This window comes from Lepidochelys kempii, chromosome 2, assembly GCF_965140285.1.
Source record: "Lepidochelys kempii isolate rLepKem1 chromosome 2, rLepKem1.hap1, whole genome shotgun sequence".
Classification (NCBI taxonomy): domain Eukaryota; kingdom Metazoa; phylum Chordata; order Testudines; family Cheloniidae; genus Lepidochelys; species Lepidochelys kempii.
The window spans coordinates 226,804,615-226,831,652 of NC_136381.1; the positions used below are offsets into that span (position 1 = coordinate 226,804,615).

Consider the following 27,038-nt stretch of genomic DNA (forward strand, 5'->3'; position numbering starts at 1 on the left):
CTTTCAGGAAGGTTTTTTTTTTTTTTCCATTCCCCCAGCAGGGTCCAGACAAACTTTTATTTCTTCCTTGGAAGGAGGGACTATAACAAAAAGGACTCAGAGTTGGCAAAGCGAAAGAGAAATTTTGTATCTTTCTTCCAGCCCGGGGAAAGCAAAGCTCCTGGGCAGGGTAGTGAAAACAAACACAAAAAAATAGCAGGGTAGCAAATCAAACGCAATAGTTTTTGGTGTGCTGCTTCCAAGGTAGCCAGTTTTGAGTTCTAATCAGCAGAGAGATACAGCCTCTCCAAACCAGGCACTTCCAGCTCAACTTATCCCCGCCATCTGTAGGGTTGCCTGGTGAAGGAAAGTAGGACTGCCTGTTAAAGGATTATTTTTAAATTGCATTTTTGCCCATTATTGCTTCTTCATAGTGGATAAAAAGGGCCTGATAGGTTGAAAAACAAAACCAAAACAAAACCAAAAAAAAAATCCCCCTTAATTTTTCCGCTTGCTTTTTACCTTAGAAATGGGACTATGAAATCTGCTCTTTCCTTTTTTTTCCCTGTAGGACCTTCTGGTTTCCTTAAGCATGTATATTATAGAATCATAGAAATGTAGGTCTGGAAAGGACATTGATAGGTCATCTAGTCCAGTCCCCTTCGCTGAGGTAGGACCAAGTATACTTACACCATCCCTGAAAGGTGTTTGTCTAACCTGTTCTAACAACCTCTAATATGGATTCCACAACTTCCTTTGAAGCCTATTCCAGAGCTTAACTGTCCTTATAGTTAGAAAGTTTTTCCTAATGTCTAGCCTAAATCTCCCTTGCTGCATATTAAGCTCTTAATTCTTGTCGGTACCTTCAGTGGACAATTGATCACCATCCTCTTTATAACAGCCCTTAACATAAAGACTGTTATCAGATTCCCGCCTCAGTCTTTGTTTCTCAAGTCTAAACATGCTCTGTTTTTTTAACCTTTCCTCAAAGGTCAGGTTTTCTAAACCTTTTGTCATATTTGTTGCTCTCCTCTGGACTCACTGGACGCAATACTGCAGCTGAGCCCTCACCAGTGCCCAGTACAACAGAACAATTACCATCCATGTCTTACACATGACACTTCTGTTAATACACCCCAGAATAATATCAGCCTGTTTTGCAACTACATCACTTTGTAGACATATTCTATTCGTGACCTACTATAATCTCCAGATCCTTTTCGGCTGTGCTACTGTATAGCCAGTTATTCCCTATTTTGTATCTGTTCATTTAATTTTCTTTCCCAAGTGTAGTACTTTGTTCTTATCTTTATTGAATTTCATCTTTTTAATTTCAGACCAATTCTCCAACTTGCTAAGGTTGTTTTGAATTCTAATCCTGTCCTCCACAGTGCTTGCCACTCTACCTAGCCTGGTATCATTGGCAAATTTTATAAGCCTACTGTCCACTCCGTTATCCAAATCATTAATGAAAATATTGAATAATGCCAGACCCAGAACAGACCTCTTTGGGACCTTACTAGATACATCACCCCAATTTGACAGCAAACCATTGATAACTACATCCTGAGTATGGTCTTTCAACCAGTTATGCATCCACTGTGATGTTGCACTCTATATGATTTTATGAAAATGTGCTAATGGGTGAGAATATAATGTAACTGGAATATGCTTCATACAAAAGGTCTCTTGTAAGGTATCATTGCAAAGCTTATAACCTACGGAGTGTGGTCATCCTATTTGTATAAATGTATCACTCTTGTATCTGAAACTAGAAATATGAAATATAACTCTGAGGTCCTATTGTAATTATGCAAAGTGTGGGCCATTCATGGAATCTTGACGGCTCCCATCAACCAGGACAATTGACTGTGGATGGCTCTGTTTGCAGGCAGGCCTTCCTATGAGTCAGGCTGGGAGGAATGAGGGCTTGAAGTCTTACAGTGACTTGTGATCATGTCACCTGAACTGGAATCCATCTTTAACCGGGTGCTTTTCCATTTAGAAGGAGGGGTGGGAATCCAGAGAAGGACAAAGGATTCCTGCCTTGTGCAAAAGATATATAAGGGGTGGAACAGAACAAAGGGGCTTGCAGGCATGAGAAATCCCCTAGCTACCACCTGAGCTGAAACAAGGACTATACCAGGGGAAAGAATTGTGCCCAGACTAGGAAGGCGTCCAGTCTGTGATAGAAGATTATTGAAACACCTCTGAGGGTGAGATTTTATCTGTATTCAGTTTTCTTACTGTATTAGGCTTAGACTTGCGTGTTTTATTTTATTTTGCTTGATAATTCACTTTGTTCTGTCTGTTATTACTTGGAACCACTTAAATCCTACTTTTTGTATTTAATAAGATCACTTTTTACTTATTAATTAACCCAGAGTGTGTATTAATACCTCAGAGAGGGGGCATAGCTCTCTATCAGTGTTATAGAGGGCGAACAACTTATGAGTTTACTCTGTATAAGCTTTATACAAGGTAAAATGGATTTATTTTGGGTTTGGACCCCATTGGGAACTTGGCATCTGGGTGCTGGAGAGAGGAACACTTTTTAAGCTGTTTTCAGTTAAGCCTGCAGCTGTTAGGGGGCGTGTTTCAGACCTGGGTCTGGGTTTGTAGCAGCCTCGCATGACCGGCTCAAACCAGGCAGGGCACTGAAGTCCCAAGCTGCCAGAGGGAAAACGGGTTAGAAGTAGTCTCAGTACATCAGTTGGCAGTGCCCAAGGGGGATTCTGTGATCCAACCTGTAACACCCACCATATAGTAATTTTATTTAGACCACATTTCTCAAGTTTGTTAATGAGAATGTCATGTGGTCCTGTGTCAATAGCCTTACTAAAATAAAGATATATCATGTCTACTGCTTCCCACTATCCACTAGGGCAGTATCTGTTCTCATAACTTCACTGAAGGGTTTTTAATAAAGACATCATTTCTCTAAAATGTTCAATAGTCATTGAAGTTAAGTAGGTGTTAACCAAAATGAAAAGCAGAGGTGCCTGGCTCCACAAAGGTATGTAGATGCCTAAACCCTAGACTTGGCCACCTAATTCTAGCTCAGGCACCATTGAGATCCACAAAATTCCCACTTGGCTGCTGCCTAACCCTGTAGGGCACCTACCTCTCACCATTCATTGTACCGGGAGCTGAGGTGCCTAACTTGGCCTTTGTGGATTGCAGTGTTCTTCCTGTGATTTTCTAGGTCCCTAAAAGTTAGGTGGTGTGATGCTCAGCATCACAGTGCCTAACTCCCTTTGTGGATCCAGGCCAGAGTGTCAAACAGTCTGACTAAAAAAATCCTTTTACCTCTCAATTACTTCAATTTCAGTCTTTTGTGATGTCATCATTTCATTAGTTCTTCAGTCATCATAGAGTCTTCCAGGCCAGATGAGACCCACATTTCTACTATAAAAAACAAGCAGAAAAAATTTATCTTAAAATAAACAAATGAAGCCTTCAAACTGTCTTTGTACATTATAAAAAAGCAAATAGGGCACACCTCCCCCCTTTTTTTTAAACAAACCCTTTACAGGTCACTTTAAATTATCCAGAGATGAGAACACTTTCTTTCAGGCCTGGCAGCTCCTGCAGATTTTTGAGATAAGATATAAATCTCTCCTCTTATCTCACCCAGGGTTAAAAAAAGAGAGAACACAGGTCTTCCTCCTCTGCTAAGAGTGGAGAGAAATCTCTCCCTGCTTTGAGTAAATAATGCTGTCCTACAGCTTCTCCTCCTCTTCTGCTGGAGGGTGAGAGCTTCTTTTTCTGTTTCAACTGTAACCAGTAAAGGGTTTCAATGCCTGCACTCTCCATCTGAGTGTTGGGTAGGCACACAGGCCCTCACCTGACCTCTTCATTTCCATCTACAATTTTTGACTGCAGAATGGTTTCTTAACACAAATAATAGAATTTCGGTGCCCAATTATATGATTTTAAGGCAAAAGTGGTATGTGCAACTACCCAGCAAAAATTTAGATGCTAAAATTATAGTCTTTCCACAATGATTGTGCATCCAGAACTGCAGGCGAATATTTGCATGGCTTGCTTTGAAAATTTAGCTCATTATATGAAGAGCAGAATGTTCCTTTAGTCAAGATTTTAACAAAAAACAGAGATGCAGAGTTCCAGGTGCACTATGGGCATCCTTGCTCCCCTGGTAAAGAAGACTTTACTAAATGCTTTAACACTAGAGCAGGTAGAGGGAGTAGATCAGGGCTCCGCACCACTCTTGCAGCCTGTTCCACGGCCAGCCTACTGGGCAACTATCTCGTTCTCTTTCTGCCAACACTGGGCCTGAATTTGTTCAAGTTCAAGTTTCCTTCAAAAAGCTGTAGATCACAAACTGTGTATATATTAGGTGGATCCTTCTGCTGATTTCCTCATTCTACTTGTGTCTTTGGGAAGCAACAGAGGGAGTTTGGCTATCTTGCAACTACTATGAGCTGAGAATAATACTATTCAACTGACAAGAGCAGGTGGAAAGGGAACAAGAAGAAGACATCAAGTAGTTAGTAACAGCATGGAAATGTAGAAATATGACAAAAAGTAGAATATCCATAACTGGCACATTATCCCCTCAGCTAGTATATTTTTAATATTTTTATTTAATCTAAGTATAACACTGGCACATCAATTAAGTGAAACATCCCTAGAATAAGAAAACCAATTAATCTATCCCCTCAGTTTGACAGCACAGTGGTAACCATGAGAGGAAAACATATACATGGGGGGAACAAACCATCCCAAATGGGATACCAATTTTGACCCCAATTCTGCAAATACTTACATAGGTGTTTAACTGTACACACACATGCACTGAGGTCAGTGGGCTACCCATGTGCAGAAAGTTAAGCTCCTGCAAAATTGCAAAAAACTGGAAAACTTAGGCCTTAACAGTAGATAGGCCATAATCCTACAAGTTGTTCTGCATAGCTGGACCCTTGGGCTCATGTGCAGCCCTGTTGACTTCAATAGGTCTCTACATGGATGTAAAGACCCACTTGTATGGAGCAGCTGGGACCGAGGAATTTAGTGATACAAAGCCCAAGAAGAAGTATTTTATGTCACACAGCAGAACATTGTCCATCCAAAATATCAGAAAAGTATATTTCCAAGGAGAGAAAAATGCATTAAGAAAAAGCAGAAATACCATGCTCACTGTAAAAGAGAGTAATTGCCAAGAAAGAGCTTGATCCTGCTGTCGCCCCATATCTAGGTAAAAATCCCATTGATTTTACTGGGAATTTTGCCTGGGCAAGGACTGCAGGATGAGGCCCAAAGAAAGTGAAAAAAAAAAGTAATACTGGAGTGAGAGTAAAACTGAGGTTCTTACTAATTGCTTTTCTCAATCTAATGCACTTTCTCTACCTTATTTGGTTTTTTTCTCCTTCATTTCACGGGGAGGAAAACCTTAAAATGATTTAGTATAACAATGATCAGAGAATACATTTTTTCCCATTTAAAACAATGTTCTGTACGATTTATCAGGGAACAAAAGAGCCACGTCTGCTCCAATATAAGAACAACCTATTTTAAGAGAAATCAGCTTATGTTTAGAGGCTTGTGAAGCATGAACAATATTCAGGAGTAGATAAATCCATTTATCCTGGAAAACAATCACTCATTTCTCCAAAGCTTCAGAAATAACCTATTCTTTATCCATAACAGAATTTGAGGAAATTGTTGGTGTGAGAGAAGAATTCCCTGAGTCACAGAACATTTTTGCTGATAAGATCTGTAAGTGGACTGTGAAAAGATTTCACCATTCCTCAAATGTAATCCAAATTTTAGATCCAAAATAAGTTTTCTGCATTTACACAGCAATGTTTCTCATTTGTCCCTTCCTCAAGTTCCAGCATCTGCCGAGTTTTTGTTGTTGTTTTCCAACATTCCAAATATTAGGGCCACTCTCTGCAGTACATACTCATATAAGATATTCTTGTTCACATGAATAATCCCAGTGATGAAGCCAATATGACAATGCATGCATGGCTAAGGACTGTGAGTTGTGGTCCTTCCAGTGTAATAAAACAGTCTTCAAGCACTAATTTTTCTTTTTCACTTTTTTCATATTGAGACCAAAAAAGGAAATTGAAGGACAAATTTGCCTCTCAGTAATGATTTAATCCCAGTGAGATCACTGGGTTTGCATGTGCATATCCAAGAAAGGATCTATAACTTTGAGTTTTAGATCACGGGGGACAGTGGTGGCCTTCCTCTACCTCCTTGCTTGAAGGACAGTATACACAGAAACATTCCTGGCAAAACCTCTTCTGTTGTATCAGGTTCATTGGAAGCAGCTTCAATATTTCATTTTTGAAAAATTGACACAACTGTGTACTGACCCTATACAGCAACTTTCATCTGAGGCTCTCACATAATTTTACAAATATTTATTAATTCAGCCCCACAGCACCCATTCAAGTATAATAATAAGGAACATTTTACGGATGAGTTAAATGGAGACGCAGCGGGTGAAATTCTAGCCCAATTAAAATCAATGGGAGTTTTGCCATTGACTTCAATAACGCCAGAATTTCACCAAGAGAACTTAGTGATCTTGGCTTAGTCAGGAGTAGAGCCATACATAATTTTCTTACTGTAGTTGCTACTAATTCTGTGTCAAAGCTGCTAATCCCTGGCTCTCCTGAGTCAGCATCACTGGACACAGGACTTCCTCTCACTAATTAAACAGACCAACTGCTTGGTCTAAGGCTGATTTGGCAGATTGGGAGCTTAATCTTCAGTGGTAAATACATATGTAAATGTAAAACCTGGCGGATGGGGAACAGAGGATATGAGGAAAAGAATCAGAACTGCAGAAGTAAGACTTGGGTAAAGTAAATGAAACTGGGTATGGGCAGAAAGAAGAGAGGGAAGAGACGAAAAAGAGAATGAATGCTCCTATGTGGGTAATGGGGACAGGGGAGAGCAGAGAAAAATAGGGTTGGTCAGTCTATAAGAGAAAAGGATAAAAGAGGAGTGAGTGCAACAAAGATAAGGACTGTGGTGGAAAAACTAAGGATGTGATAGAATAGAAGAGAAAATAAGAGGTGAGGTCATCAGCTGCACAAACCATTTTAAGAATATTTTCCAAGCCAGTCATTACCACAGTTATGTTGAGGTCAGTTATTTTTATCTGTTTTAATATTTTTTTCTATGGATTCCTTGACTGATGATTAGTAGAAAACTAAGGACACTGGATAACAAACAAAGTAATAAAACAAAATCATATCACTCTGCTATTGAAATGGGGTAAAGTAGTAACTCCAGCTTTGGATTTTAAAAGCGCTAATGAACTCAAAAACAGAAGACTATTGACGTGTTTGCTATTCAGGGACAGCTGTAGAAGCAAAGGATTTGGTCGTACTTCTTTGATGTCAATGGAAAAGCTATCATTGATTTCATTGGAAGTGGGATCAAGCCATAAGAGAAGAAAACAAGAGTGCTGAAGAGATGTGTGTAAAATTTTTATATAGTGGACATAAACAAACATGGCTACAGGTAAATTAATGAATTAATTTTAGGTCCGATTTTTAAAGGGGCATCAACCTGCCCTCTGGTGTTTTCTGTGAAATTTTGTAGACACAGCTAATTGCATGTCCACTTGATATCTACAAATCAGGTAGTTAGATGTCGTAAGTAGGGCCCTACCAAATTCACAGCCATGAAAAATGCATCATAAACCATGAAATCTGGTCTCCCCTGGGGAATCTGGTCTTTTGTGTGCTTTTACTCTATACTATACAGATTTCACAGGGGAGATCAGATTTTCTCAAATTGGGGGTCCTGACCCACAAGGGAGTTGCAAGGTCACAAGATTATTTTAGGGGGGGTCGCAGTATTGCCGCCCTTACTTCTGAGCTGCCTTCAAATCTGGGAGGATGGAGAGCAGTGTCTGTTAGCCAGGCACCCAGCTCTGAAGGCAGCACCGCTGCCAGCAGCAGTGCAGAAGTAAGGATTGCAGTACTGCAGCCCTCCCGCAATAACCATGCAACCCCCTCACAACTCCTTTATAGGTCAGGACCCGTAAAATGACAACACTGTGAAATTACAGATTTAAATAGCTGAAATAATGAAATTTACAATTTTAAAAATTCATGAAATTGACCAAAATGGACCATGAATTTGTTAGGGCCCTAGTCATAAGGATATAAACTGAATGAAATACATGCAAGGGAGCCTAAGTGGCATTCAGATTTTAGTTATAATTGCATGGATTGAATTATATATAGTACTAACAGAAGAAAAAACACACATGTGAGTGAATCAGATACTGTATTGTTTTCAGCTATGTCTATCCAAGGTATTCATATGACTCTCATCACTGTTGCAAGCACCTCTCAATCTCTAATGGATTTAGCCTCATTACACTGCTGTGAGGTAGGGCAGTGCTATTAGTCTCTGGATCTTGCACAAAAAACAATAACCAGAAAATAATCTGTTTATAATTTTTTTTTAATTTGTTGCTCATTAATGTAAGGGTTGCAACTGACCATAGCTACGAACGGCTTTCCTAGGTGCTATGCAAACTTCAGCTACCAGTGTACATTTCTGCTATTACCTTTGGCCAGTCAGAGAGAGGAAACTCTCAGATGTGCTCAAATGTCCCAGTATATGTGGTGGGGATGTGAGGAGGATTTACAATCTGCCTTTACAATAGGCTGAGACCATCATACTGATTTATACTTGTAACCTAAGCTAGGATTTCAACCAATTTCAGACATTAAAGTCAGAGGAGCTATTCTGATTTGTAACAGCTGAGAATCTTGCTCTAAATGATTTTCAAATGCACCTTGTGATAATATATTACAGACACAAACTGTCACTACAACTTCATTTTCTTCACGTACTTCAGGTGGGTCTTAATTGCAGCTTACTGACAATGCAGCTGGATACATGCTGGAAAAATCAGATTCAGAGCTCTTGTAATCATTTTTATATTCTGTCTCACCCTCTACAAAGCTACAACCTGTAAATAGATTTAAAATAGGAGATACCAATTGTAGTTTTATGTAAGAGAATTCCCCCACTATTTTAAAAAAGATGAATATAAGCTCGGAAGTGCTGTACAAATTACAGCTAGATAATTAAAAATGCACATGTGCAAGGATTTGCTGCAACACTTTCTGAAGTGACGGTAGTGCTTGTGATATGTCCTGGTCTGATGTCCTGCAGACCAAGTCCTCCTTTAGCCTGTTTATCTGCAGGTATAGTATGGGCAGCATTAATTGCATTGCTCAACTAATATGCATTACACCTGAAATGGGGGGATCACTCTTGATGGCATGGAGACTATGGGTATAGTAGTTTAATTTTCAGGCCCATTCAGTCCTTGGCTTCTCTACTAACAGTGGTCCCCATTGTTTTGGTGCTCTTTGTAATGTGGACCTGTGCATCAGAAATTGCACTAAGATAATTTCCTATGGATCACCAAAGACCCTTCAGGAATGACTTTTAGGAGTTGGAAAAAATTTCAAAAGCACCTAAAATGACTTACAAGCATAGGTTCCATTTTCTAAAATGGCTTAGACACTTGGGGCCAGATTTGAATGGTATTTAGGCATCTAACAAGCATATAGGTGTCTAATGGGATTTTCCAAAGGACTTAAGCATCTAATTCCCATTGAAATCAAGTTTGAAGGGTCTGCATTGTTCCAATACTAGGATCATTGCAGATACAAAAATGGTGTGACACAGGGTGCTAAATTTCTTGAGACTCATTTTAAAATTAATTTTAACTGAAACAAATTAATGCATTTACTTGTAAAGACTCAGAAGATTCATCGTGTGCCTTAAGTGTTGTAATTTTGGGGAGGATACGCTGTATTCTTCATGCATAATGAAGAAATAAATAGGAGTTAGGTGTCTAGGCACTTTGGAAAATACCATTAGGTATCTATCTGCATTTTTAGGCACCAAAATATCTTTAAATATCTGGCCCTTAAGAACCTAGCTTTCGTTGAAAGTCAATGGGATTAGGCCCCTATGGGCTAGATTCACAGAGGGAGTTAGGCATCTAATTGCCATTTTAGGCACCTAAATCCCAGAGTAAGGCACCACTGGTATTCACAAAACTGGGCTCAGCTTCCACCGTTCCCTGTAGGGGTCTAAACTTACTCAGCAGTAAATGTCCTTACATGCTTATGTGTCTGCCTCTGAGCATGTGCACTGCAGCCTCACTCTAGGCTTCAGGATGCCAAAGCCCCAGTGCAATTCACAAACCAGAGGAAGATAGGTGTTCCTCCATCTAACCTGCCTGCAGGGCCCGATTTTGTAGGTGAGCTCAGAGTATGCCTAATTCCACACAAAATAGCTGGGTGGGGAGGACCTCCCTCATATCTTTTGGCCCAGAGGTTAGAGTCCTCACTTGGGCAGTGGGAGATCCCCCACCCCCACCTCAAGACCACCCTTGCCTAAGAGAGAGAAGGGATTGGAACAGAGATCTGTTACCTCTCTGGTGAGTGCTTTAACCACTGGGCTGTGGGATATTGTGTGTGTGTGTGGGGGGGCTTCCTCAATTTCTCCTGTTGAAGCTGTTCCACTGTGGCTAAATAAAGAGTCATTGGGCCAAAGAGAGTTAGAGCGCAAACCTGCACAAGAATGACTTTGTAGTCCTGCTGGTTACAGCACTCACCTGGGATATGGAAGAACCAGGATCCAGTTCCCCTGTGCCAATGACTCTTTAATTAGTTTTCCACAGTGGAACTGCTTCTACAGGAGAGACTGAGGTAGTTCTACCTCAGAATATCCCACAACTCAGTGAGTAGGGCACTTATTGGAGAGGTAGCAGATCTCCATTCAAATCCTCTCTCTCCCTCAGACAACGGGAGGACTACAGGCTCTCCCACATCTCAGATGGGTACCCTCACCACTGGACTAAAAAGGGGGGAGCTGCTGCTTGCCAGAAATACCGTAGGTGCTTCTCTCCAGAAGTGGGTTCATAGCTAAGAAGGCCATGCAGAGATAGACACTGAACTTCTGGAGAAGGGTGGGGCTTACGGCGCATCCCTCCCATTGGCTAGTGTAGGCAGGGAGACACCTAGCATACGGCTTTTGTGAATCACGTTCTTAGGCACCTATCTTCCTCCATTCATTGCCTAGAAAGGCTGAGCACTCAACTTAGGCTTTGTGAATCCCAATGATTTTCTATGTACCTAAAAGTTAAGTGTGGCAACGCTGAGTGTCGCAACACCTAGATTCCAGTGTGCATCTAGCCCTAAGTCACTTTTGAAAAATGGGAGTTAGGCTCCTCAGTCACATAGGCACTTTTGAAAATGCAATCCTTTGCCTATATTGATAATTCACTTTGTAGTCAGCCACTAATGTTCAAGCCCCAAGTGTGGACAAGAAAAACCCCAATTTGCACTGATAGAGCTTACCATTACCAGTTTAAGTCTGGTTAAGGTAACACAAGTAAAAAGCTTCCAAGTCCATTACTAATCCCCTGAGCAATTCTGTTTACTATATGTGTACAAATGTATTATTAGATTGCTCTTCATTTTTACAGGCAACACTGGTTGCTTTAAAAGACTTTTTTAAAGCATGTGTTGAATCCATCTCCTCTCTGTAGCTTCCAACAATCAAGGGTCAGGTTCTGCTTAGAGCTGTGTGTCGCAATGCCTGGTTACCTTCAGAGCTGTTTATTTCAACTCTGTGTCAAAGGTTTTGATTCCACTGTCAGCTGTAAAACAATTAATCCAGAATGCAACACAAATGGAAAGTGCTCCAAACCAAAATCTTTTTAAATAAGATGCAAACTAGGGCTGCTCCTGCAAAGAGCACAAGATGTTTAATACATAATCATTAAAGATCAAACGCTACCTTCTGTTACATGGTGCACTGGGGGGCTTGCACTGTTTCACTAAGTCTATGACTACACTTACCCCAGGCACTACAGGTGTAGCTATACAGCACAGTGAAAGGCTCCGGTAACGCCCTTTCCCTGCCGCCTCAGTCTTTCACTGCAGTGGGGAAAGTCTCTGCCAGCAGGGAGGGAGTAGGACACTACCCTCCTACAAATAGCATGTGGCCATGAGAGGCACTGTTTGGGTGAGTAGAGAGCTGTGTAGGGTATATAGCCTGGGGGTCAGGCATACAGAGCACCCTACTTACCTAAGCTGTGTCTCACTGTCTACACTGCTATTTGTACCCATGCTATGACTGAACTTGGCCCTAGGCATTCAGTTTGGTCAGGTTTTATGGTTACAGCTTGAACAATATATAAACACAATTAGATTCCATGCACCCCCCATCACCACAATGGGAGAGGAAACTAGCAGCCAGTACATTTTTTTTTATTAAAAATACTAGTTGGTTTGTTGGATAAAGGAAGGAGGTGAACTCTTAAAGTACTCTACCACCTAATCTGGTAAACTGGTTTGTGTAGTTCTGTAGCATTGTTAGTAAACTATTTTATAGTACCTTACTATGGAGTGCAGATAATGCTCTGATTAAATGAATACCAGGAGCCTTTGGTTGCTCCTAGTCTGTGTCCATGATAACATCCTCTCATTCATTTTATTTGTTTTAGTGATGACACTCCAAATGTACTGATAATTGCATGAGCCCTGTTCCTAGAGTAAATAAGTCTGAAATGTTCTTGGACTCATATTGTGCACTAACTTCCTTTGTTTAAATTCCTTAGACAACGTCCATCACTGTCTGGCACTATTGACTTTTATACACAATGACAGCTTGGCAGTGTGATTCTAAGAGGCTAGTGGGTTTAAAAACACTGAACATATTAAAATATATTTGTGTTTTAGACACTACAAGTACAGACCAGTCATGGTTACTAACAGTGTTATCCACTTTCTCTTTAGTCAATGAAGTATAGAGGTAACCACTCCCCTATGTCTTGTACTAAAGCAACGTATTAATATACTTAATGAAAGATTAAAGACAGGAAATGTAAAATATACTGTCCCTACACCAATGTTATCTGATCCATTAGTTTTGCTATGTATGCTAGATCCATTAATGTATAGTAGACGAATTAGTTTTAAGGTATACTGGATCCATGTATAGTGTACACTAGGTCCTTTCCTTTTTACCAGTCATCAATTTTCTCCTGTTTTTGATTTTGAGAGAGTTTTTTGGAATCATTTTGCCATGTGTATGCTGTGAGTCTGTTGTGTGTGGTCCAGTGAAGCAATTACAATTCTCATTTCACTGGTCCCAACAGCAGCCTGGCATCATCAGCACCTATTCTGGGCTCCCTAGTCAGCCTGAACAGAAGAGTGGCAGTGATGGAGCTAACGCTGGGTGAATAATGAAAAAAGAGTAGTCACTGCATAATTTATTTGAAAAATATCCTGACATTTGTCAAGTGAATCATTCAACTAATATCATTCAATCAGCTGCTGCTATCACAGAGAATGCGAGGATTCATTAGCTTTGATTAAGTATATTCAGGACTATGTCAATGCTAAGTTTCAAAGTGTTGTTTATTCTCTGACATTTCTCCCCCACACCACCCTATTTGGTCAGAAGTGTCTAAAAGGGCTTAACTGAAAAATAAAATCACCCTGGGGAACAAAGTAAAGGTCAATCCTGCAAACACTTACGCATGATCTTAACTTTACTCATGTGAGCAGCCCCACTGAAGTCACTGGGAGGACTTATGCGAGTTAAGTTAAGCACATGTGTAAGTGTCTGCTTGCTCCTGCCGAAGGCATGGAAGATGTTCAGCCTCAAAAATAAATAAAGAAGCAAATAGGAAAAAAAAAATAATAATAAAAGAGGGGAAAAAAGGAATGGGGAAAAAAATGTGACATGTGTTACCTTAAACATAGCAAGCACTGGGAAACACCCTCTGTAGTATAAGAGTCAGATCTGGTTCTTTCAAATCGTTATCTTATTGACCTTCTGTAGTCAACATGTCAAGCCGGGATTTATGATTGCCTTTCCCTATGGCTGATGATTGTTTTACTTGTGGAAATGAAGAATTGGATTTTAAACAGCATAGGACTCAGAATAAAGAAATGAGTCAATGCCTGAGGAACCCAATTCAATTCACTGTCTCAGTAAAGGGTACTCCCTTATCCCAGATCAAGTCAGAGGAGAACACAGATGCCACACCCCCAAACAAAAGTGGAAATGAAAAATACACAAATAGTATTTAACCAATGCATGCAACCCCCCCCCTCCCACATGTGACCATTTCATAGAGCTCATTAAATCTATACATGGCAGCATGATAAATACTCATTCAATCTACAGTCTGGAAGTCATCTGTGTTTTATTCATCTCTATATTAGCATCCCAACCGCATCTGATCTTCTGGATCTTCTTCCTAAGGCATGGGAGAAGCAGGACGCTTTTACAAAGCAGGACTATAATAGGAAGAAAAATGGCGATCATAAATGTAGGGGGGGTGTACCACACGAATTGGTTTACGTCAACCCATTTATTCCAGGCAAATACCAATGCGTGAACTGTGCATAGCAGCAAAGCTAAATACCCCATCTTGCTCTGGAAAGAGAAAAGAACACAAGTTTATTTTTTTCCCCAATAACAGTAAAAAACGTACGTTATTAGGCAGACGTCGTAAGCACCAAGGGCTTGATGCATAACCCACAAATGTCACTGGGCTTTTGATCAGATCAAAGATCATTAATTCAGTAACTAAGGGGCTCAATCCTACACCCATCAAAGTAGTGGCAAAATTCTCTTTGACTTTAATGGGAGAAAGATTGGGCACATTTTTGCAACTTTTCCATATAGCAGCAGTAGTAATGAGATGTCAAGAGAGATGGGGTGGTCTATGGTGCTACATACAAATCGTACTTTCCTCAGAAGACATAAGTTCATTCTTGATATCAGCTCAGTTTCCCCACATGCCATTTTTATCCTGCATTAGCAGGAGGATGGTTGTGACTTGATGCTTTGTTAGGCCTTTTCTACCCTTATAAGAACAAAGATAGATTTTTTTTTTAAATTTCTTGCAAAGCAAATTATTACAATCAGGAACTTCTGATGTTCCACGCAATGAAACAACAACAACAACCCCATTTAATAACTGTGGAAGAGCGCGGTGCTGCCTTCCTCATACAGAAATAACTCCCCCTGACGTCACTGGATTTGATTTCGGATGCTCAGGGAATTCAGGATCGGACCCTAAGAGAAAAAAGTACTAGTAGCATCACTGAATTTGAATTTTCCGTGAAAACAAAAACTGTTTTTTTTTTTTATTTAACTTTTCATAGTAATCACTGGGAAATCATACACTGCACTTTCATGTTCTAGCTATCCCCCCACATAATCATATTGATGCGTTATTTGTTTACAAGACTAACCTAGCATATTAGTGTTATTCTTCTGGTTAGATGGGCTTCTTTACCTTGCTGCTGGTATGGGCTGGGCGACGCCTAGATGAAGAAGAAGATGGGCATAACTGCTGCCCTTTCATTTAGGACAGCATAAGAAGCTATTGAGCTCCTCTAGAGAACCAGGATGCTGAAACACTAGGCGCATTACTCAAAAGAATGGCAGACGCAAGACAGGTCAGAAACAGAGCCACATAGGTGAAGGGGTTTCACTGGGTATTGTTTTAGTGGAGATGTGCGTGTCTGTGATAAAAGCAGGAGGGAACGAAAAACACCACAGAAGCTGAGATACAAGCAGTAGCAGGCCAAGGGCACAGTCAGAACCAGCACTGGGAATGTGTCCCTGAGACAGCTTTTGGGCTAAGTGCTGGCTGGAACTGAGAGAAACGAAACTGTCTTGTGCTATTTGATTCCTGCTGTGTTCAGGGAAACAGGACTTTATGACAGGTTTTTCTTTGGAAATTAACAGAATTTTATCAGAGAAACACTGAAGTATCAGCTATTTCTCCTCTACTGAAACAACCCTCTAGATCCTGAATCTTGGCTTACTGGTTGGGTCAAAAAGGGATAACAGTACTTTAATATGAATAACCAAAATTGTGAAGTAAAGGCCCCTTCTGACCACCTTTCCCCAGCTACTCTCTATACACCTGAGAATTTTCCCCACAACTGATTGCATCTCAAGTTACAGTATATATGATCCCCCATCACTGCACTGTCAGGAGATACTCATTGATGACCTAATGCAGAGTGCTTAATAGGTAATCAAACGTTCATGTTTAGGTGCTCAGGGTCTGATTCATCACTCTGCTAAACCAGTTTTACACTGGTATAACCTCAGTGACTTCAGGGGAGTCTTTTTAAATGAATGCTAATGTAAGTTAGAGGAAAACCCCAGCCCCTCAAACTGATGTTTAGGTGGCTGAAGCAAGCACATGTGGATGCTGAGCTTGGTACATATGTAAGATTGATTAGCTGTACCTATGGGCAGAATTTGACCCCTTACCTTTTCAACAAGATACCTTTGCTTTGAATACACCTTTTTTGCTGGAGAGGGAGAGTGAAAGCCTATGTTTATGGTAAGGACCTGATCCTTGCCCTCCCTTCCGTCTGCTTTGTGCTGCTAAGGCACATCAAGGCATATCTGGGCCAGTAGGAATGGGCCAAGGTATTACTGAAATGCCTTTTATGGCAATGATAGTTGGCCAGTGGAATGATCCCCAAGTGACCAACACTGTCAGTGGCAAGCCCCTAGATTAGTGGAGCCTTTCCCCCTACCTTGTCTCCTATATTGAACACAAGTTGGCTTGGTCCCAAGGATCTGGCCTTAATGGTTTGATATAGGATGTGGTAGTACAAATGCCTCTCTGCTGCCCTGCCAACATAGCGTGATCCTGTTCTGGACTCAAAATAATCTCATGTTAACACCCGTCTAATACTTGGTTTTATGATCAAGCCTCCAACAAAGGTGCAAATTGTTGGGGTGTTTTTTGTGATGGACTGCACTGAGCCCACAGTCTCATTTCTCATGCAGTAGGCCATGGAACAGCCGTCTGACTTTTTAGAACCAAGAATATCAAGTTGGTGACACCAGAACTAGTGCCTTACAGGTGTGGGGATACTCCTTGTCATTAACAATCTCTAATCTTCAACAACATTTTAGCCTACCAATATGTCAATCTTTTTTTTCCAAGTAACAAATAAAATAGAATGTTTGTTACAAAGCAATTGGCAAAGGACACTGAGTAAACTTTCAGACTGGTTTCCATGAGCACTGTGATGTTCTGATATTTTAAAGAAAGGCTATTACTGCTGATCTTAATTTATAACATAAAATCCTCCAAGAGCACACAGATCACATGCACTGTTTATGTGTACCTGAATACAGTGGAACTCTCTCCAGGTCAAAGAATGGCTGACAGATGGAACTGATGTTACTGCCAGTATGGTCAGCAGAGCTAGTCCCAGAATTCCTAGAGACACATAAATCTCCATTCTCCAGACATCATGTTCAATCCAGGCATTTTCCTTTTTTTGCTTGACCTGCCAAAAGAACATCACATTTAAAATGACAGACTGACACAGGACCTTGCTGTTCCCAAGAATTGTAGTTATTTACATTAGAGTCATTTAGCCATAAGTCAATACTGGGCTTTGTTTTCACTCCCTTTCCTTTGCTTTTGCCCTACAAATGGGAACGCAGCCAAATCTCTGCATTTAACTCTTAGGTTATTTACTTCTGATGACAAAGTTTGCATCAGTCTATTCTGAAGGAAAATCACCTAGATTGAGAACTGTTTACTGAATTGAGCAACACCTTGACTCAGAGGAGACTTGTTCTGCAGCCTTTGTAACTTGACTTCATAGGAGGAGAATCTTTATTCTTTCACAATCAAAATTCCACCTATTGCTAAATACCATATTTGGAAGATTCTAACAGGAAATATATTGACCTGGACTATTTTAAGGGGCTAATCAGCAGGCATTCTCAATTACTTTGTTATCCTGCCAGGATAGCTATTTAGCTCTAAAAATTACACTCGGCCCATTGAGTTGCCCTGAAAACAATGATCTGTACAGAGGAATGGATTAGACTTCAGAGGACCTTGATTCTCCAGGTTGTTCTAATTTATGGCTGCCTGCAACAGCCCTGAAGAGGCCATTGCATCAGGTAGGGATCATCACAATGCAGTGTGCTCCAGTCACAGTCATTCTGCCCTGACATGGCGCCAGGACACTCTCTATACCGGGGGCTGCGAGTGGCTTAGCAGCACTACAGTACCTGAAGATACTCTAATGCCAGGGAAATTCCCAGCAGGCCAGCTTTTTGTAAATTTTGGAGCAAAGTGCTTGTGCATATGCCGAATTCTCAAGAAGCTGAAAACACCCCACCCTCTTTGAGTCACACACGTCTACGCTGTTCGCCAGCGGAAAGCTGAGATGGGACTTTAAGTCTAACACCACTTCACACTTATTTGTTATATATAGGACAATGGCAATTGGGATTAGTACCAGGAGCTGTGTAGATAGGAAGACAGTCAGATGAGGATCTCAAAGTACTTTACAAACAACTAATTACCTGTGAGGCAGGTATGATTGGAGCTGTTTTATGGAGGACTAATCTCAAACCCACACAGGGGAAGTGACTTGCTCAAGAGTTTGCAGATTCATTGGCAGAGCCAGGATTGACACCTGGAGGATGGGACTCTTATTTTCAGGCTTTAGCAATTATATTCTGCTCTTTCACTTTAACATACCCCAGCCTGTTAAATGAAGCAATAAATATTTTGTGGGTTAGCCCATAGGTTTTTTAAACAAAGAGCTTTGTGGCGGCTGCTTCAGATTCAAATGAAAATCTTTCTCCTCACAGGCTTCTCTGCGAGAGTTGAGTAGATGTGAGATCAGGACTCTGTCAATAAAGAAGTTTTAGTTCAATATTTGGACCCAGTCATACCTGTTGGTACGCCCAGTTCAACAGCTTGTATCTGTAAGATCTCCTCATCGGGTAGCACAAGCTATAGCATGCATGCATTGAGGCAAAGAAAAAACTGAGAAGGCCAAGGTGCTTTCTTGATAACATCCAGCCATTCAGCCACTGTGGAAATCGTTTATACTTGGTCCCATAGTGGAGCTGGAAACCTGCAGCTAATATTCCTGGTAAATAAACCAGTGCCAGAAGGGTGATTGAAACCACTGGTAAAACTTTGTTTATGACCAGGATTGGAATTTTATAGAAAGTGTTTTCATTAGTAGTGACAAAAGGGTGGACGACATCTCTCAGAAAAGTATAGATAAATATTAGCAATGAGGCTACAGATGCTATCTTCAGTGGCAAGTGCCACTTGGGGAAGAGATCTTGCTTGCAGTATTGATCTGAAGGGTATTCGAACTCATCAAAATGACGTGTTTGATGTAAATGAAAAAACGCAACTGCTTCTTGGGTGTAGGTGACTTGCAAATCCGTATTCTGAAAAGGATAAAAAGAAGAAAAATGTGTCAAGTTTAAGAGATTAAAGAATCCATCAATCGTGTTAGACTCCTGCATTATTGCCCTTTCACCATACGTTTCCCTTACATTATACAAACAGTAACATAATAGTTATCAAAAACAAGACAGCTCAAACATGTGAGATTTCACCTCTCAGATACTTAGGTACCTAGCTGATCTGTGCTGAGGCAATTTAAATCTAGATTTCTGGTTCCCTATTCATCCTCTAAGGTGGTTTCTGAATAGATTTTCATTCCAGGAAGTTAACTACCACAAGAGAAGATTTCATTATGACCTCTTCTGATAAGAGGGATAAATTTCAAGACACAGATTAATAATGTAACCCAAATAATGCACATGGCAATGGAAGCCAGAGTCTGTATAATTCAACATTCTAGTCAGCCAGTGATATTTTAACTGCATTTGCAGGAGAAATTGAAAATTTTTTGATTGATGGTACACAGACGGTAGAAACCAAAGAGCGAGGAGTGCACATCAGCCCACTCCACGCTCAAGTCCCCTCCTCCCTCACCAGATACACATAAGATCTAATAGTTTCCTGCCTCATTTCTCCCTTCACAAATGATGTGAAATTTGATCATCTCAACTACAAAATTGAAATTTCTTCTGCCAGGTAGGCATGGCTTGATTGACTTTCGTTGAAGTTGGTGGCAAAACTCTCATCAACTTTGGTGGGAGCAAAATTAGGCCAGAACTTCAGCATAACACTATAGCATGCATGACAGTCAGTAAATTTAAAGACTGTCCTGTGGTTATTACTTCTTGGAGAGGGAAACAGATTAGAATTTATGTTTTCCTTTTATATCTATGCAATGATGGGATGCTGGTAGAAATTTGTGTGGGGGTGGGAATTACATTTATTCTTCACAATCCAAAAGGAGTGTCTCCCTTCATAATCCCATACAAATAAAATAAAGCCTCAAATAAGCAAGAAATGGTTCCATTTGAAGACATCTAACTTGTCTTATGTCCAGAACTCAGTGAAGAAGAGTCTCTGTACTAGATTTGGGAAAAAATAATTAGCGACAGTAATTTGGAAGTTCTAAATCTGCCTCACGTTAGGACATTGGAGGACTCCCAAACACAGGTGCCAATTTTCTTCTTTCTGGGTGGGTGGTTCAGCCCTGCTCTGCCCAGAGGCCCTGCCCCCACTCTGCTCCTTCCCTCAAGGCCCCACTCTTGCTCTGTCTTTTCCAGCCTCCTCTCTGCCCCCTCCCACAAGCATACCCTGCCCTCATTCTGCCTCTTTCCACCCTGCTCTGCCCCCCTCCCTCCAGTGCCTCTTGCCCACTGCCGAACAGCTGATCAGCGGCAGGCGCTGGAGGGAGGAGGGGGCCCGCCAAGCAGCTGATTGGCGGGTGGCTGGTTGGTGGCTGAGCACCCACTAATTTATAGCCTAGGTGTTCCAGCCCTGAAGCACCCATGGAGTCAGTGCCTATGCTCCCAAAGCAGGTTCAGGGCTGTCATCCAGCATCATTCTCAAGAACAAGACTGCTCCATATGACAATGGTGCTGACACAAGTCAGATGGGAAAATTCAGAGAGGATGTGCGAAGCGGGGCAGCATGTAGCCCATTGGTAATTGGGTGCGAATCTACACTTCAAGCTGGGAGTGTAATTTCCAGCTCAAGGAGAAATAATTGTGCTAGCTATGATTGAGTAAGTACTCTAAAAATAGAATGTAGTCCCAGTGGCATGAGGGGTTGGTTGAGCAGCAGATTACCTAGGGAGGTGGTAGAATCTCCTTCCTTAGAGGTTTTTAAGGTCAGGCTTGACAAAGCCCTGGCTGGGATGATTTAACTGGGAATTGGTCCTGCTTCGAGCAGGGGGTTGGACTAGATGACCTTCTGGGGTCCCTTCCAACCCTGATATTCTATGATTCTATGATGGGTAGCCAGCTTGAGTATGCAACTGTCCAAGACCACAGCACAAAGTAGCTCCTCCTGCCACCACAGCTACACTCTATTTTTAGCATGCTAGCTCCATCAGAGCTAGCGAGGGTATGTCTCTTTGAGCTGGTAATTCCACCCCCAGCTCTAAGTGCAGGCATACCCTAAGGCTTCGTCTTCACGGACAGAACAGCATTTGGGTTTTTGACAGCGAGATAACAGGTGTACATAGTGATCTCATTGTAAAATCCTAAGTGGAGACAAGATACTCGCAATGGTTACTGCGTGATAGTGAGGTGAGATCAGCCCTCCTCTGGGGTTTGACCTAGTTTACCTTATGCCTTGTCTCCAGTAGGTTTCACAGAAGGACAGCTAACATGCTAGTTATCCCACAGTAAAAGCACAGCTTGTCTGCCTCTGAAGACAGATTCCATTAAATGCGCTCAGGCGAGGGGTATCCCTACGCTGCAATCAGAGGTGTGACTGTAGCTCAGGTAGACATAACTGGGCTAGCTTTTATCTAGCTAGCATGGCTAAAAACAGAAGTGTAGATGTGGCAGTTCAGGGTTCAGCACGGGCTGTACAAGCCCGCTGGGGTCCTTGAGTACCTACTCCCATCACTAGCCCACGCCGCCACATCTACACTGATACTTTTAGCAATGACAGCATGAGTAAAGCTTGTGCGGCTACGTCTGCCTGAGCTGCAATCACACCTTGAATGGCAGTGCAGACATTCCGTAAGCAGAGGCAGACTGAACTGGTGTAACATACATGCTGAGAGGACAGAAGGTGGGGTAAATTATATGCACTAAGACTCATCTGTGAACTTGGCCCAGAGGTTCTGACCTTTTGAAGAGGTAGTCTGAAAGGCCTAATTCAATATTCAACGATAAGAGATAGCTACCCTCAGAATAAGGCATTAGTTCTGTGACTCAGCACCTACTGAGGCTCTGGGGGATGGGCGGGCACAAGCCTGCCCACATCTAAAGGCCCCTCCCCCCAGCCAAAGAGGAGGAGCTACTTGTCCCAGGCCTCAAGCAGATTTGGTGGGGAAACAAATGAAAAAAACAGGCAAGGGAGTGAGGGTCATAGGGTTAAAAGCAGGGAGCCAGAGGTGGACACTGAGCAGAGAACCCTGGACCGTGCCCACTGCTTCTCGAAGTCATCCAGGGAGCTAGTGGACACGGCCCAGAGGAACTCTACCCAGAGACATGACTTTAGGGAGGTTCAGAAATAGGCCCCACAGTCGCAGAGCACCTCCCAGTCCAGCTTCCTCCTCCTGCAGAGGCAAATTTTTGCTGGAAAAGATTTTTTTTTTTGCTGGATTTTTCTTTTGGGGGCAGTGAGAAAGACATAATGTTCATTGTGAGACAACTACTTTAAAAAGACTGTCTTTTAAAGACTGTCCTTTAAAGAAATTTAGGGATTTCTTACTGGAATAAAATGATTTCTACTGTGCTTTGTTCAGCTAATAGGGCACAACTCAAATCCCTCATGTAGCTCTGAACTGTGCTGCCACTCCAGTGGCCCAAACTGTGTATTTAAGCATGATCTCTGACTACACAGAATGAAATGTCTTTATCTTTTTATCTCTTCATGACAATATTGTTACAAGACTTAAAGATGAGCTGATGAGATCCCCATGTTATGGAAACAGTTAATTCTCCAGAACAACCTAGGTGAGAGATCAAACATTTGCATGATGCATATGAGCTTTTTTTATATGTATGTTACCGAATTGTTATGGTTTCCCGTATTTCTCCCAGGCTCCGGTTTCTGAACTTCATCCTGATCCAGAGTGTTCTTGCTCTCCATTACAGAGGAACCCTGAAAAATAACTACAGGATGTAAGTCATCAAGTACTCAAATGCACTGCTGCAATTTTGTTGTTATTTTACTGAAATGCAGAAATGACCATAGTTTTCATTTGCCGTATGTTTTCAGGACCATTTGCCTCCTATGGAAGTGACACACAGCCTGTGGCTTTAGAGTGGTACATGCTTCTTTGGGGCTCTCATGGCTCTAACAGGAGTCCCTTTAATTTTTTCCTGATCCTTGGCAGAATGAGGATCATGAGACCACTCAGTTCTGTCTGAGACATTAGAGGCAGCACAGGTAAAGCTAAGCAAGTTGATTGGACTTGCAAAGATCATGTCAATCCATAACAGTGAGGTTAAGGTGTGAGGAAGGGATAAAATGGAGAGAGATGAGGGCCTGCAGCACTATCCTCTTTTGGTTTCAATGCTGCCATTCTAATCATCCTTTCTTGTACCAGTTCACACAGATTTCCAAGAGCACAATCTGGATTGGAAAGACAGATGGGCAAGTGATATTCATGCATTAAGACATGCAGCTCTTATTCTGATACTGCACATTCTAGAAATGAGAATCCCAACAATACCTGCCAGCTATTAAAGGCTTGTGATATTGTGGAGGATGTAGTGAAATTTACTGGTTTCAGAGTAGCAGCCGTGTTAGTCTGTATTTGCGAAAAGAAAAGGAGTACTTGTGGCACCTTAGAGACTAACAAATTTATTTGAGCATAAACTTTTGTGAGCTACAGCTCACTTCATCGGATGCATCTGATGAAGTGAGCTGTAGCTCACGAAAGCTTATGCTCAAATAAATTTGTTAGTCTCTAAGGTGCCACAAGTACTCCTTTTCTTTTTGAAATTTACTATGATGGCTATCAGCTGGGAAGACAGCTGTTGTTGCAAAAGTAACAATTAGAAGCCAATTTATCAGTTTTCTGGAAATGAAAACAATCCTAATAAGCAATACTGAAAAATAAACTGTGTGAGAATGAATGCATGTTCTCATCCAATGCAACACGTCTCAGCTGTGGAGCTGCATACAAAGAATCATTGGGGATGGGTCATGAAAGTGCACTTGTTTTCTTGAGCCAGAATTAACGAAATAAAATATCTGCTGAATGTCCAGTAATGAGATGTGGGTTAGGAGGGTCCATACTAGGAGACATTAATAATTCTACTCTATGGTAAATGCTAAAATTGGTAAGAAGCAGCCAACTCCAGTGCACCCACTGAGACAAAGAAAATTACATTTAAAAGCCCAGAGGTTGAGGAAATAGATAAATAGAATGATGGCTAAGTAGATAATAATTATTATTGTATGACAAAAGTGTTGTAGTAATTCCTGTCCTCACTGCATGTCAGCTCAACTTCCCACCTTCTACAGTGAAGCAGTAAAACCATTTAAAACCATAAGGGACAAGCTCCTGCTGTGAATATAAGGTTTGCTGTCCACTTTAAGATCAGCTGGTAAACCAAATGATAGTTTTCCTTCTGATGTGATCATTCCATTTTGTAACATGAAAGCTGACTCAGAATTATGCTAAATAAACAAACTAGGGTCCAAAATCTGCAGCCCTCACTCAGGGAAAGCTACCTGTGAAGTCAATGGGAGATTTTCTGGAGTAAGGACTGCAGGACTTGGCTCTGTGAAAAGAGAAATAATAAACATGATTAGAACCTACTGTGGGAGTTACATCTGAAAATCTGCTGTTATATTTGCAAAATTACAGCATAGGTTTCAAGAACCAAAAGTTTTTCTTTTAGAGAACTCTCTGCATTGTTTGGATATATGCAGTTTCTAAAAAAAAAAGAAAAAAAAAAAAAAAAAGAACTTTCCACATTTGCATTTAGCAAAGCTTTTGTTCTGAACTTTGTGGAAGATCTAGTGAGAAATACACAGTATTTGGAATAGTTAAGGTATTGTTCAGCGTTTCCGCTACAGTCAGAATGGGATTAGATCTTCTCCAGGTTTTGAGACACTGTCCCTAAAATTAAAGCGACCCAGGTGAGGATGTAGGACAATCTGTGAACAAGCATTTCACTTTGTTCTTCACAGAAACAGCCTAAAATCTGTTCCAATCAGCCAACGCAGCGGGGTGGAAAAGTCAGACTGTCAGGTACAGGAAATATGAATGAGCTGCTGTTTACTGCAAAAGGGAGCATTGCCTGGAAACATTTTCCCAAGACTCGGGCAACTTCCCAAGGCAGCTCACATTAAAGCCTGGAAAACTAAACCAAACAAGACTTTGTCATCCCGAGTCCAGGGTTTACTCCCCTCCCTTTGTGGGCTATAAAACCAATTCTTACAGCGATTTCTGAGTCACCAGTTGCAGGAAGGTACTGATTGAATTTAGCACTGGGGTGGGGAGAGAGAAGGGTACTCTGGAGTGAAGTGAAGTTAGAGGTTGCTCTCCAGGACTCCTCCTGTTCCGGTTGTAACGGGTGGGCTGAGTTTCTAACAGTCTCCCGAGGGCCCACCAGTAGCTCAGCTCAGCAAGTATTTGATTAATCAGGGCAGGGCAGGAGAAAGCGAATCTACTGCTGCTGTTTGTCTGTGTGAACGTACCCCAGCCACAAACGCGGAGCTGTTAGAAAACGCGGAGATTACACTGAAGTTACTTACAAACTTTCTACCTCGGTTTAGGTCTCCAGGCTCAGGACAGGGTGAGATTCCAAGGCGCGCTGGCGCAGCCCACAAGCGACCTTGGAAGTCTGATGCCCAGCCTTCGGCGTGCCCATTCTCCCTCCTCCTTTCCAGCTCCGCCTTCTGCATCCATCCGGCTTCACCCCGCCTTCGCTGGGGCTGGGTGAAAACTGGATTTGCCAGAATCCTGTTGATTTTCGTCTACACAGTCCTCAAATTGTAAGAGCTCACTAGAGATCAGGTTTCACCGCGCCTTCTGCACCAAAAAGCCCTAGACCCATGCCGCCCGGGTACAAAAATCCCTGGATCCCGCAGCTGAATTTTTCTGGATCCAACCACGTTTGCCCCCGCCCCTTCAAATTCTAATGTGGGAAGTGCGGACACATGTAGCCGCTCCTCTGACCCCAAAGCCGTTCAGTCCCAGTGAATCCTGGCACGTCAGTGCCACCAATCCTTGGATTTGGCATCTGGGTCCCGCGCGATCCAGACAATTTTTGGCTCTCACCTTGCAAATTGTACTTCTTAGACAGAAGGCGAGACACCTCACTGCATCCTAGCGCAACAGTGGAGGAAAAAGCCGGAGCTAGCGCCCCAGATCCTGCCAGTTTGGGGCCCTACCTCCCTCCCCCCCAAATTTCGCGGCCTAAATAGAGAACTTCTTGAGCTGTTCTTACCGCTCCCTGAAAATCTGGGTTCTGAAACAGTGGCAGATAATCCCTTGTTCCCTGTCCTTCTTTTCCTTATCTTCGCCAATCGTCCTGTCGGGGTCCTCCAACGCTTTCCTCTCTAACCATTCTGCACTTTGTCCCTGCCTCTTCTTACCAGATATTCTTGCCCTACCAAATAAAACACAAATTTAGGCGCTCCCTTTACACCAAAAATAAATAAAAATAAATCGAAACCCCAAAGTCTGCCTCCTCCGGTCCCAAACCGACATCCAAGAAACTACTCCTGCCCCGCTGCCTGCCAAGTACCCTCCCTTCATCCGACAACATGCCTCGCCCCAATTGCACGTTCAATTCCGATCTCCCTCACCTAACCCTGCTGCCAGCCAAACCTGTCTCCTTCCTGCTGACAAATAGCACTTTCTCCAGCCCTGTCTCTACTAACGTAACAATCACGATCAAAGTCTGCCCTGATCTGGCCCCTTTTAGCTATCGCAATTCTGACAAAGCTGACCCACCTTGGAGCTGCATTCAGAACACTAGCTCTGGATTGTGTTCACACTAGTACTGTGGATTATTTTGTTGGTATTTGGGAAATTACTGACATTGATACAAAACGTTATTCGCCTCTCGCCTTTGATTTGGTGTGGATTCTACAGAGCACAAGGTCGTCCGCGCTGAGCCGTGTGGCTGGCGGGCAGATAAGA

General features: G+C 41.9%; 1 protein-coding gene across 10 annotated transcripts; it reads right to left on the reverse strand.

Annotated features, from left to right (window-relative positions):
- Positions 1–253: 253 nt before the first annotated feature.
- STEAP1 (STEAP family member 1) lies at positions 254–26,673 on the reverse strand. 10 transcript variants are annotated; one of them, XR_013635411.1, is made up of 8 exons: positions 25,657–26,669; positions 24,617–24,666; positions 22,943–23,035; positions 18,766–19,278; positions 17,190–17,354; positions 14,191–14,457; positions 3,289–3,387; positions 254–336 (listed from the first exon to the last, which is right to left on the reverse strand). XR_013635411.1 is itself a non-coding variant. In XM_073334036.2 (7 exons), the coding sequence occupies exons 2-7, from the start codon at positions 25,793–25,795 to the stop codon at positions 14,200–14,202; spliced, it is 1,218 nt and encodes a 405-aa protein (XP_073190137.1). In that variant the 5' UTR covers positions 25,796–25,867; positions 26,341–26,668; the 3' UTR covers positions 13,268–14,199. The 10 variants fall into 10 exon arrangements, 9 of the variants coding, with proteins under 9 accessions (XP_073190137.1, XP_073190142.1, XP_073190143.1 ...); XM_073334036.2 differs by lacking the exons at positions 254–336; positions 3,289–3,387 and having other exon boundaries at positions 13,268–14,457; positions 25,657–25,867; positions 26,341–26,668; XM_073334038.2 differs by lacking the exons at positions 254–336; positions 3,289–3,387 and adding an exon at positions 15,326–15,353 and having other exon boundaries at positions 14,370–15,102; positions 25,657–26,673.
- Positions 26,674–27,038: the final 365 nt, after the last annotated feature.